Genomic DNA, 13513 nt, shown 5'->3' on the forward strand with positions numbered 1-13513 from the left:
TTGTAGACCAGGCTGGTCTCGAACTCACAGAGATCCACCTGCCTCTGCCTCCCGAGTGCTGGGATTAAAGGCGTGCGCCACCACCACCCGGCCCCCAACACTTTCCTAACGCCTGCCTCAAACCTGATCCCACACCTGTCAAGGCGCAGTCCCTGACACGTGCACATTCTGGACCTGCTCACTCCAAGGGCAAATAATGACAGGCTAAAATCCACCCCTTCTTTGGTCTCTGGTTCTCAGAAGCAAACCCAGGGCATAACCAAAACCATTCAAATAAATGAACGGGTGCCCCACGGGGTTTCCAGAATCTTTTTGGTTTGGGGGCTTTTTTTTTTTTTTTTTAATTTTTCGAGACAGGATCTCTCTCTCTGTAACAGCTCTAGCTGACCTGGAATTCACTTTGCAGACCAGGCTGGTGCCAAACTCACAGGCATTCACCTGCCTCTGCCTCTCAAGTGCTGGGATTAAAGGCCTATTCCACCGGCCAACCACCACCCAGCTGGGTTTCCAGAATCTTGTGACTTCTGTTTCTGCTTCTGTGACCAGCATCAAGCAAGCATTCTCAAGAACAGCCTGGGGCCCCGCCCACTTCCTTGTCAGTTTAGGCCTGATCCCAGGGAGCTTCCTTCTGTTGCTTCTACTGCAGCTATTTTCAAATCCACACATTATGCAAAGCTCCCTTTCCCAAGCACACATCTATAAAAAGGTACTTGCCTTGCTCCTACTTCTCCTACTTCGCAGTCACAATTCCTATTAATGTCTAGAGACTGCAAAATTTTTGCATAAATTTCAATTCTTCTACCATCTCTATGGTACTATTTTTTTCTACTCAGCATCAACAAATTAGGAAACTGAAACTCAAAGAAAATGTCACGGCATAACGGCAGGCAGAGATGTGCTAAGGGACTGCTTTGGTAAAGGCAAGTGAATTACACCCAAGCCTTAAGCCAGCAAAATTATCGCGGAAATTAGCTACAGGACATTGCACAGCCTCCCGGGCCCCTTGGCCCGCAAGCGAGGCCCCGCCCCTCCGGGGCACGCGCGCACCCACGCGGACCTGTCCGCTGCGTCACCGCTGGCGGCAGGCCCCGCCCCCAGCTGCCGGGAAGCTCCGGGAGGCGGGCGGAAAGGCGCGCGCCTCAGAGGAGCTGCCAGGGGTCTCAAACACCAGGTCCGGTTACCTCCGGCTTGTGACCCAGCTACCAAAGCCCTGCTGGGGTACGGACACCCCTCCCACGGAAGCTGTGATGCAGCCTCGCTCCCGCGAGCATCCCGAGTGGGTGGACGGAAACCCCGGAGCTCGCCCTGCCCCCGCGCGCGCGCAGCCGGGAGCGCTAGGTCCCTCCCATTCCCCCAACGGTTTGGTCTCCCGCGCCTCCCAGCCTGGTCGCGCCCATCCCCCTCACTGCCTCCCGGGCACGCGGAGCCCTGCGCGGTTTCCAGGGCGACAGCAACCTCGCACTGCTGCAGAGGACCGCCAGTGTGGAGACACCACCAGCAGGGACCCCTTCCCCGCAGTCGCGGGCAGGAAATAGTTAAGGCTCAGTGGCCCCGCTTCCTCACCCAAGCTGCCTCAGTGCCCCACCCCGACCGTAACCCTGCGCGCTGCCAGGTGAACGCAGACACCACGTCCCTCCCGATTCATTTCCCCCAATAGTGACTGCCCTTGGCCCGAGTCCGAGTCTTGCCCGGGTACTGCAGGTAGGGAGGTGCTGAGCCCGCTTCGTGCCCTTGTTACCCGCGGGCTGAGCGGACGTGGGGGAGGGGAAGGCCGAAAAGTGCAGTGCCGCCGCCGCCCTCTTGCGCAGGCGCCCTCCTGCCCGCCCCCTCCCGGGCTGGGAGCCCCGCTGACGTCAGCCAGGCCATGTGCTTAGCGCCCGCGTGGAGGCGGGCGGGGGAGCCTGCCGGCAGCAGGAGGAAACTGGCGCTGTGGCCGTCACGGCGTCGCCCAGCCGGGCCTCCCTCCCACATACCTGGATGTACCGCAGCGCCGTCCGCAGCACGCTCAGATTTGAAGTCTTCTTGTCATCTACGTTGGGGATGTTGCGCTTCAGGGTCTCAAAACATTCCTTCAGATGTGCCCTCCTGGGGAAAGGGGTGAACACTAGTCAGCCAGCGCCACAGGGCACAGCAGCAGGAGGCAGAGACAAACACAACAGAAGCTCTGGAGGGACCAAGGGTGGATGAGTCCGGGAGGGGCGGGCCCAGAGTCACACTCCCAAGTGTGCACACACACCTGTTTTTCTCCAATTTGTTGTGGACTTCTCTGGTTCCGATCCTGAAACCCAGACAGACAGGAGGCTCAGGTCTGGCTTTCCGGACCCACGCCACCCATACCACCAATGACCAGGTGTCGTAGGTTTTTTTTTGTCCCCAGCATTATAAATTGGAAGCGTTGGGCCCATCCACCCATTGGATGCGCATAAACCATGACCCCTGAAACTTCCCATCCCACTGGTCCAACTAAAAAGGGATCCTGGAGGGTTCTAGAATCTACTTTCTGCAAAGGCTTGGAAATGCCTGCTGTAATCTCCAGTGTTGCTGTGGGTCTGACAACAGAAAGCTAAGACCCACAATCAGCACGGTAGTGCTTTATTAGGAGAGGTGTTTCTAAGTGGCACAGGGCATTCCCAGAAGAGCTAGCTGGCTAGGGTACCTTCTCTTGCACTCCCATCCTCCCTGCCCCTCTGCCGCGCCCCACTCACCCCCCAGGCCTCTTCTTTTGTTCACTGGATTTGGCTTCTTCAGCTGGTGCCAATTTCAGGGTCCCAAGCGTGGGTGGGGGTGGTTGCTGGGGAGCCAGCTGAGGCTGGACTCCAGGGTGTGGTGCAATGGTCAGGATGGGCGTAGGGAGGGGCTGCAAAGGCTTGGGGCTGCCAGTGGGGGCAACTGTGGTCTTCGCATCAGGCAGTAGGGGAGCAGGGGTGGGCACCTGTGGTCTGGTGGGCAGGGGGATTGGCTCCTTAATGCTGAGTCCAGGGGTGCTGACCAGGGCTGGCTGTCGAGGAGCCAGGGGTAGAGGCTGGGCTGCTGGGGGTAGAGGTGGAGGCGGGGGCAGAGACTGTGGGGAGTTGGTCACTACAGGAATAGGAATGACAGTCAGTGGAGTTGGGGTGGCAAGAGGTGGTGGTGGTGCGGGTGGTGGTGCCGGTGGCGACAAGGGTAGCGGTGGAGCCTCGATGCGGGGTTCCTCCACAGGCAGGGCATGGGCCAACCTGGCCAAGGTACTTGCCCTCTTCTGCTCCTGTTCTCTCTCCCTTTCCCGCTCCAGGCGAAGGCGCTCCTGCTCCTCTATGCAGAGAGAACACACAGGGCCTTAGCACAGCCCAGTATGCTGGGCCCCTATTTAACCTGCCGTCCACCCCTAACTTTGTTCCAGTCAGGGTTCAGTGACATCCTGCCCTGCCTGAGACACCAGACACAGCCAACCAAGCACGTCCACCCAAGGCACCACTGAACAGACAAATCACAAGCCTGGCCCCTGCCACTGGGAACTTCACATTCTGGGGCAGGGAGTGGGGCAAAAAAAGGAATAGGGGCACCAGGCTAGGGGAAGTCAGGGGCTCATGAGAAGGTGAGCAGGTGCAGTGAGGGGTGGGATGTTGCAGGCCCAGCAACCTGGAGTTGCAAGAACTAGACAGGTAACCATCAGGAGTATCCAGAAGGACATAAGGCCAAGGTGTACACAGGGATTGATGAAGTCTGAGCTGGCAATAGGCCTGACCGCCTCAGGAGAAGGGAGAGACCTGCCACAGAATTTACCAGACACCTGTTAGAGAGCAGGCAGTTTCACAAAAAAATGAGCAGAGACATGATTTGCTGGGTTACATGGCAAGCCTGACACCTGGCCAGAGGCCCTGTGTCACTGGGAGCTTACGAGGTATCCTCTGACATCCACACCCCAGCCTCCTCCCAAGAGCCCCAGGTCACAGGGCAAATACATCACATTTACTTCATGAGAAAATGGGCTGGAACTTCTTACTCCCAGGCTAAGTCCAAGGCCCCAACTTTTCCTCAGAGAACAATAAACACAGCTGTCCCTTCTTCCAACAGGTAAGGACCCATTTCTCTCAGTCCTGGCTGTGTCCCTTGTACAACACTAGTTACAGTAGGAACAGCGGAGCTTAGAAAGGGCGGAGGCAGAGAAGTAAAGGCACAGAGGTGGAGCGGGGCCACCACACTCAGGCAATCTTTAAATACAATCACATCCTTCAGCAGCTCTACTAAAAGCCCAGCAGGTGAGACCTACTCAGAGCTAATCAAAAACGGGACTGGGCCCTTATCCAGGAACCGGCCTTCTCTCAGACCCCACCATCAGGTTCCCTAACATCTTCCAGGTAAAGGAAGGAGCCCAGGCCCTTCTGCTTGTGGTGTTCATGTTGACAACAGAGGACGGACACAACCCCCAAACAGGATCACGGGATGTGGGGCTGGGGCTAGGAGGGGCATAGTCTCCCCTCAGGTCTTCACAGCGCAAAGACCCCATGGTCTTCTGGGCATGGAACAGTGAGAGGAGCAGGCCCACCTCAGCCCCACAAGGCAAGGAAGGAGCTGAGGAAGTAGGAAGTGTTTGGAAGGAATCATAAACTGTTTCCCAGCAGCCAGAGTAGAGGGCTGCCATGGGTTGGCCTCTTCCCATCCCTCCTGCCCTTCAGGAAGGGAGGGCAGGCTTGCTCCAAAGAGGCCTAGCTCACCCAGGCGTCTGTCAGCACTGACTTAGGTTATTGCAGCTTCCCACAAACCCCAGTAGCAAAGAAGTCTATGGAGTTCCAACTTCAGAGCCATTCTCCAGCTGGGCTCAGAACAATCTCTGTCCACACACTTCCAGCTCAGGGCCTAATACAGCTCCTTTGAATCCCTATTTTGTGTTAGCGAGGGTACACACATTCTAGGGTCGTTTCTCTTCACCCACCATGGGTTCCTGGGACCAAGCTCAGTTAGGCTTTCTCTGACAGTGCTTTCTGGCAGTCTCTCACTGGCCTGGGAACAAGAATTTTAAATCACCATAGGTGAGGAGCCCAAGGCCAGGTACTGGACTAGAAGCTGAGCCCGAATTTTAAAGCTCCCCTCCCTTCCTGCCACCATGAAGGCATGCTTCCCAGATACAGGAAGGACTCACTGAATGAGGCTCTACCACACCCAGCACTGTCAGCCCTAACCAGACAGCAGAGGCTGTGCCATGACCAGCCGCACCAGTCCAGAGCTTCCTGCTCCTGCCCCTAGCTCTGCCTCACTTCCTACCCACAGGGTCCCCTCCCCAGTGCACAGGAGGGCAGAGCACACTAGCCATCCTGGGGTCTCCTATATGGACAATCTGTGTTTAGGACGTATTAAAGAATGCTCTGTACCACAGGTGTATCTCTCTCTCTCTCTCTCTCTCTCTCTCTCTCTCACACACACACACACACACACTCTCACACACTCACACCTTCTCCAGCTTCCACCCAGACACCAGCCAGCTCCCTCCAATCAAGACTGGCAGAGAGCAGCTAAGTCCTCCGCTGGGCACCGAGCCATCCTTGCCCTTTCCTCTTCTCTCTCACAGCCACTCATGTGCGCAGCACAGCCTCAGTTTTGTCACATGAGCAAACTGGTCTAGGCCAGGCTTGACCTTGTCAAGGGAAAGGATAGAGCATCCCTGTGCAGAGTTGGTTATCTGAAGTGAATCCCTCAGAGTGTGTGCTGTTCTGGTCAGCAGGTTGGTGTCAGCTGTGTGTGTGTGTGTGGGGGGGGGTCCTCAACCTGTGGAAGCCTTCGTACTTGTGTTCTTGGGGTAGATTGGGTTTCCCAGCACCCACCCACGGTCTAAGACTCTGTGATCCAACACCAAGCAGCTGGGGCCTGAGAGCTAAACCCGGTTTCTCCCCAGAGCTCGATACTTGGAGGGAAAGGGGCCTTTCCTAGGTTCCTGGACAGAGCTGTATCCACCAGCTCCCTCCATCTTCCTGGCCAGCTCTGGGCCTGACTGAACAGGTGTGATCCCATAGCAGTAGAGGTCTTCTCCCTTACTCTATACGCCTATGAAGATGGATGTGAAATAAGAGTTCCCTAGAGGCAACAGTAGGGTCAATCCTGTTCACCTCTAGCAGACTGCCTGGTATACAATGGGGATATAATTGGTGCTCCTGAACTGCACTGTGTTGATGGTCACTGCGGGTGACTCGTTCTCCTCCTCCCCACATCCGCCGCTGAAACCACACACTTGTCATTCTGGTTAACCGCCAGCACTGTCCATTGCTTGACCCTGCTCTGGGCCCAAAACAAGAGGGAGGCGCACGAGGGTGTATACCCCAGACCATCTGTTCTGCAAAAATCTAAGCATTGGGGTCTTGCACGTCTCCACCGACTCCTGACCTTGAGAGGCTGGTCGGTCTGACTAGGCCCACAGACCTGCAGCTCCTCCACCCCTTGCCGGCTATCACTCCTCCCGCCCTACCGCGCGGAACAAGCTGCAGGCGTGCGCGCGCCTTTGCGCGCGAGCACACAACACACACACACACACTACTACCTCCTGCATGACTCATCACTGAAGCAACAATAGGAAGAAAGAAAGGAAAGGAGGGCGAAGAACCCTCTCTACCACAACACTGTCGACTGAAGGGTTCTGGGGGTGGGGGTACCGGGAATCCCTGGAAACTGCACACCTATCATTTTAGGACTGAGGCCCTCGCAAGCATCTAGAAAGCTAAGGTCTTTTCCACTCAGCCTCTATTTCAGCAGCACTCTGAAAGCGAGGGACCACCGCTAAAAGGGGTGGGGATCATAAGCCCTCCTCTATCCTCTTTGAGGGCGCGCAAAGTTTGCCCTTCTCACGCTGACTTATTCCAATGTGGCCAGGATGTTGCCAGAAGAAAGGCCTAGGGACATCATTAGTGGGTCAACGAGATGTTAGTTGGAGATGTCACCCTGAGATTCTGAGGGTTTCCCTCACTACAGGATCAAAAACAGGAGGATCAGGCCAGAGCCAAGGTGAACGTAGCTCCTCCTACCCAGGGCAAAGGCTCTCCCTGGGAGGTGGCCAGCAACCGGAGCCCGAGCCCAACCCGACTCACGGGCCCTCGCCAACCCCGCCCAGGCCCCGCCCCCGGGCAACCGCGAGGCAGCAAGGAGGGGCCCGGCTGCACTGTCCCCAGCGGGAGTGTCCCCCGTGCACGTGGTAGTGGGCGGGGCCTGCCTACGTCACCACTTCGTGTAACCAACGGGCTTGGGACGCAGGCACACGCAACATTCCAGCCAGGAGCGGGTTTGAAACGCGCAGACACGCCACATTCCACACCGGCTAAAGCAGGGCAAGGCAGGGGGGCCTTCGGACTGCCCCCAGCGACCCGCAGGACACTCACATGCACCCAATCAGCGCAGCTTTCGGCCAAACCAAGACGTGCGACCCAGCCCAGCTCTGGGAGGCGGGGTCAGGCGGGGCTGGCCAAGATCATAAGACACGCGATGTCATTTCATTCTGCAAAGGCCGCCTCCGCCCGAAGCAGCGCGTAGATCTGCCGGGAGCGCTCCCCGCACCCTCCTGCCGGGGCCAGGGAATCCAGAGAGCTGTTCCGCGTAGAGTATTCCCCACCCCCACCCAGTTACGCACACGCCCCCTCGTGTGCTGTACAAACACCCGTGTACAGGTCCGTTCATCCGCTCTCCCCCGGCTCCCATCACATATCTTGGTGCACACACGCACGCACACGCGGGTCTGCCACCCCCACACATCAACATCCCTCTCCCCACCCCCCGGTTCACACATCCTCAATGGTACCTAGGGCGCCGCCCGCCTAAGGAGCCCCCCACTGAAGGTGTATCGGGGGGGTGCCAGGCATCTAGAGTGGCACCCGCAGAACCTGGGTCCCTCTTTGCATGTTAATGAATCCATTAATTATTTTCACTGCTCGCATCACTCCTCCAGGACAGCAGCTCTTGTGGGGAGCCCGTGCTCTGCCCGGTTTTTTAGGTCGCCCGTAGAGGGACCTGCCTGCTATTTCCAGTGGGTTTGGGGATCGGGGTCACTGGCCTCCCCTTTTGCCCAGTGCCCCAGGGGCCCAGCCGGGCCGCTCACCACGTGCTCTCTGTTGTTGCTGCGCTTGCCATTCCAGGAAGCGGGCCGCCTCCAGTAGCGTCTCTATGCTCATCGCGCCGAGAGCAGCCGGGGGCGCGCCGGGGCCGAGGTTGCGGCCCGTGAGCCAAGCACAGGTCAGGCTGGCGGGCCGGCAGGAGGGAGGGATCACCTCCGAGGGGCGACAGGGCTGGGCGGCGCAGCGCACTCCTCAGGAAAGAACGGGGGAGCACGGGGAGGAAAATCAATGTCTCCCAAAATACTTGCAAAATAAGAATTTGCAAATTAAAACAATTTTGATGCAAAAAATAAAAAAAAGGCGTTACTGCCTTCTTCCTTCCTTCTTCCTCTTCCTCCCTTCCGATGCCTCCCGCCCCACAGCCCCCGGAGTCCCGCCGACAAGAAAGGGCTTTGCAACAAGATGGCGAGGAGGCACCGACACACACAACAAGGGAAGGAGCCGCGCTGCCCCCGGCCGCCGCCCCCGCTACTACACCGGGGCCGCAGCCAAAGCCCGGACCGGAGCCCCCGCCCGTAAGGCCGCGGCGTCTCACTGAGGGCGGGGTCGCGCCAGGGATAGCCCCGCCCACCGCGCGCGCACACGTGGCTTGGGTGGGGGCGAGAAGGTGGAACCAGGCTTCCGCGCTGTTTCCGCTTTCCCGCCTTGCCCCTCCCTGCTCCGCGGCCAGCCACAAGTTAAACGGGGGTTGTGTGCTCGGGGCATTCACAGCGAGATCTGTCTTGCTGAGAGGAAGAACGGAAAACCCAAGGCTTCGGTTATCTGAGACAGCTGTAGTACAAGTCAGGGAAACCTACGATCTGACCCTTAGGTCTCTACGGCCCACGTAGATACGACCTAAAACTCGCCGCCGTCCGGTCTGTCGCAATTCCCCCGGGATCCGCCCCTGGGCGGAGCTGACAGCAGCCAGCAGCTAGAGTACTGACTGAGGGACCGGAGAGCTGATCCCATTCCGGATTTTGTCTCTGTTCCTCCCCCCGCAGTGCGTTCGCATCCTATTAGGCTACATCACCAGGCCGCCCGCCAATGGGCGGGCAGGACAACACGGCATGGAGCAGCTCCACATGGACACCCCGCGCCGCCAGCCTTCTGTTTAAAGGGCCAGTGTCTGCAGGGTCTTTTCAGCGGGTGCGGATAAGGCCACCGGGTGAACGTAGGGTGAGACACCTAAAGGGGAATTCCGCAGTCCTGCTCAGGCCCATCCCCTTCTTTTTACATCATCCTCCAATTCAAAATCAACTATTCCTTCCCTTTCCCTAAATTCTTTGTCCACTCGTGTCTGATGTGGGCGGAGACAGAAAATGTGCGATTCCAAAGGACACCCTTCGTTGTAATGCCAGGACAGCAGTGGTCAAAGGCGAAGCGTCCACAGCCCAGGCCAAGGAGGCGTAGCCTAAACCAGGAACAACAACGTGGAGGGCGGAAGCTGTGCGCAACCCGGGCTGCCCGCTGGGCGCGGGGCGGGGTCGCTGCCTAGGGTTGGAATCGCGCTCTCTTCAAAGCTCGCTAGCCAGCCCTTATCCTGGCTCCAAGTCTTAGGGCCGTTCCTGGGTACAATCAGAAATATCTTTGACGTCAGCTTGCCCAAATCCTTGCACTTTACAAATAAGGAAACTGAGGCCCAAGAAAAGGGGCAGTCCCAACTGCTCCTTGTGCCATGAGCAACAAACTCTTGGAAGTCAGGTCTGAGGTCAGACTTCTCTCACCATCTAGTCCTGTACCCCACGCTCCGCAAAAAATGAAGGACTATCAAAAAATAAAATGTGCAGAGAGGGGTATGAACAATTATATATTATTGATTAGGAGCACAGAAATGTTCTATACCTAAAGCCCACCATAGTGTTTGGCTTTTTTTGGTGGAAGTCAAGCTCCATTAACATTGAAAAGCGCCGGATGATTAGGGGTCCCATGGAGCAGATTTTGTTGTCCCAGTACTAGGGATAGACCGTTACCTGCTAATGTCTCAAATTCTTTTGTTAACCAGTGTAGGCAGAGTGGAGACATACCAGTCCTTGAGATCTCTGGGATCCATTGCACAACACCAGAAAGCAAACCTTTGAGACCTTAGAGGCAGCCCACCGTGACAATCCAAACCCATGCACACCACACCCTCAAGTGTATGTACCTACTTCAAGGGCTGCAAAAAGTGTCAGAGGCACAGATTGAGTGAAGCTTCTCTTTCTTCCCATTCAGGTGTTATCCCTGCACAGTTGAAAGGAGCTTTGATGTTGATATATTGACTTGTAGGATGTGTAGCTGAGCACAAAATCGCCCTTACACAAAATATCTGGTGTCACTGACTTTATGAGGTTGGAATAAACCATGACAGCCCAGTCCGAGGGAGAGTAGCCTTTTCCTAAGAGTGGTGCTAGCTTTAACCCAATTCTCTTTCCCGTGTCAGCTACCTGCTTTGGGGCGTGGCTGGGCTGGACCTACACATAATACAACAGATGATACAGATGCAGGACATGGAAGGCCTAAGATGGTACTACCATTTTTGCATAGAGTCAGCACCATAGCCTTCACTCAGACTGCTGCTTGGCCTGTCATCCTCAAGTGGCCCATGCACTTATACAACCATGGAGTCTACAGGTCAAAGCCCAGTGCTAAGGGACCAGTTCTGTGACAGTCTCCAGAGCTTAGTGGAGATGCTTGCTATTTAAAACAAACAGCCTTATAGGCTTCACATGTTCATGTTTATTTGGGTCACATGGGGACAGCAGCAAGGAGATGTTGGGCATAAGCAAGGTTTTAGAAAGGCTTCTGCTGGGCCTGTTGCCTTTAAGAGCCTAAAGATGACCAACAGAATTTCTCATCAACTAATGTTTCTGGAAGTACAGGAGTGGACAGTGGAAGTGGGAGGCATAGAAGTAGACAGAAATGAATGGGAGGGCTGTTTTAACACGTTTCAGTTTCCTGTTCCAATGGGTGGAGGCAGGGTATAAGTTGGCAAGCACATTCACTCAAGTGAAAAAGTCTTTTTGATGTTTCAGCAAAAGCTTAGCAGGTTTGGAAAGTGATGCCAAAGCCAGCCATCTCCTAATACATATTCAAGTCCTGTTATGGCTTCTAGGTGCTGAGTTGTCTGGGTCAGAAGGGCAACAGGATCTTCCAGCACTGTGCACTTTCTCATGAAGATTTCCAACTTCTTCCTTTTGTCTTGTGCACCTCAATATCTCATTCACATCCCAGAGTGCACCCTCCTTCCCCGTGTATACTGGCTGACTTTCTACCCTCTCACCACTGACCCCGACAGTCATACATTCACAACTGCAAGTGCTACGTGAAATCACTTCCCTGACCACTTCCAAACTATGTGATGTGAGAAAAAGGAGTATGGAGGTAAACGCACAGCTACTCACTCACACTGGGTCCCAGGAGATACCCCAACCTTGACCTGGCATCTTTCACTAATGGTTTTAGGTAACTTCAACAGCCATAATTAAAACAAGACCAGAGGGAAACAGTTATACATAAGATAGAGCGACATCAGACAGCTATTCATTTAACAAGCATGTGCCAGACAACTGGCTAAGTATCTTTATAGGTAAGGCCAGGCAATCTTTGGTAAGCAAAGGGGAGAAGGGAGTGAGAAGGTGGCACTGACTACTACATTCACACCAGGCAAGGTTCATTTCTCTCTCTTCCATACTGGATATAGCATGAGAAAACACAGCGACACCAGACACCTAAGGACTATGAAATATTAAGTTAGGCCCCCAAATCTTAATTGCTCCAAAACATAAAAAAGAAACCAGTTGCCAGGCGGTAGTGGTGGCACACTCCTTTAATCCAGCACTTAGGAGGCAGAGGCAGGCAGATCTCTGTGAGTTTGAGGCCAGCCTGGTCTACAAAGGGAATTCCAGGACGGCCAGGGCTACTCGGAGAAACCCTGTCTCAAAACAAAACAAGCACTCAGGCATGGTGGCTCACACACCCTCAGTGCTTGGGCTCAAACAGAAGGATAGCTTCCCAATTTCAAAGCCCACTGGAACTACAGAATGACTCTCTACCCAAAACAAATCAAAGCAACATCAAAAAAATCAAGGGCATTTAGGGCTGGGCTACACTGAACCCAAGCTTTTGTTTTTTCCAAGACAGAGTTTCTCTGTGTAGTCCTAGAACTCACTCTAGACCAGGCTGGCCTCAAGTTCAGTATCTGCCTGTCTCTTGAACTCAAGTCTTAACAAAGCCATTAGGATAATTCCAAATTACTGTGACAGATATACCCTACAAGGCCACCTGACCAGTCATCAATGAAGTGGGTTCCCCAGGAATCAGTACTTCTCCCCACTTCTCCAGCACCCATTAAGCAGGTACTACTGAGTTCTCCCTTCTGCCTGTATTTCCCCTCATTGGATGTCACAGCTGATGAGTTGTGATTACAGGGTCTAAGATACCAAGAAAAGGTGTCAGCAAAGGTCACCAAGCTGTCAAGTGGAGAGGTGGCCTGATCTTCTTCTCTGTGCCAATCAAATCTATATGGGGTCCAGAGTCCCTGCAAGTCTCCCGGAAGTGAACAGGGGAAGAAGCACACGTGCGCGCACACACTATTGTTAAAAACAGATAATCATTAACTCTGCTTAGTGCTGCTCCAAACACAGGTTTAGTCCATGAGTGAGAATGCCTTGAGGGAACCTCTAACCAGGACTAAGAAGGTGACGGGAAAAGGGCAGCCTTTTCTCCAGGCGGGTACCCACCCTAGCTGTGAACACAGCACTGAAGAAGCTGGTCCACTGGACAGGGATAGAAGCACGAGGACTTCAGCCATTTCTTTGAAGGAAAAAGGCTGTGGCTTCCTAGGAGTCAATTAATTCAGGTCAAAGGAGTGGGCCGGGGCAGAGTTATGAGTAAAGAGAGGCGGAGTCGTGCAATGTGAGTCAAGAGCCAGCCGGATCCCGTGGGGCAGAGATGAGCTGGGAGATGAGAGAACTGGATGCAGTCAGTGCCTGGGAAAGGTCTACCGTCCAGCTGCTACCCAAGAGGCTGCTGTGGGATCCAGTCTCCACTCTTCAGAGCTTGTGGCCACAGCTATCTTGAGTTTCTACTTCCAGGTTAAGGTGGGCTAAGGGTCAGAGAATGTAGTATCAATCTCTATCCCCTAGTCTGCCCTGCCCTGTCTCCATTGGTGATCTCAGCTTTATTGGCCAATGCTGAAGTCAATCTGTAATAACTGCACCATTGGTAAGCACAGCTGTAAAATGGATACCTATAAATTGCTAAGAGCTGTATGAAAACAGAAAATAAAAAAGCTTTTATGAAAAATAGGCAAACATTTTCCACTCCAGAGCAAAGGAGTTTTCTACTCACAAAAGCAAATAAAACAAATACAAAGGTCGGGCGGTGGTGGCGCATGCCTTTAATCCCAGCAATCGGGAGGCAGAGGCAGGCGGATCTCTGTGAGTTCGAGACCAGCCTGGTCTACAGAGCTAGTTCCAGGACAG

General features: G+C 54.7%; 1 protein-coding gene across 2 annotated transcripts in view; it reads right to left on the reverse strand.

The window, feature by feature from the left end:
• Positions 1-8569, reverse strand: part of Mnt (MAX network transcriptional repressor) — a 12941-nt gene extending 4372 nt beyond the window's left edge. Inside the window, exons 1-4 of one of the 2 annotated variants that reach the window (XM_005349566.3) lie at positions 8054-8568; positions 2706-3291; positions 2237-2278; positions 1974-2085 (exon numbers count right to left, since the gene is read on the reverse strand). In XM_005349566.3, coding sequence (XP_005349623.1) covers positions 1974-2085; positions 2237-2278; positions 2706-3291; positions 8054-8126 — 813 coding nt within the window. In that variant the 5' untranslated portion in view covers positions 8127-8568. Of the gene's footprint in view, positions 1-1973; positions 2086-2236; positions 2279-2705; positions 3292-8053 lie in introns of both variants that reach the window. The other variant, XM_026780409.1, reaches the window with a different exon arrangement.
• Between the last annotated feature and the right edge of the window lie 4944 nt (positions 8570-13513).

This window comes from Microtus ochrogaster, chromosome 7 (assembly GCF_000317375.1).
Source record: "Microtus ochrogaster isolate Prairie Vole_2 chromosome 7, MicOch1.0, whole genome shotgun sequence".
NCBI classification, from domain to species: Eukaryota; Metazoa; Chordata; class Mammalia; order Rodentia; family Cricetidae; genus Microtus; species Microtus ochrogaster.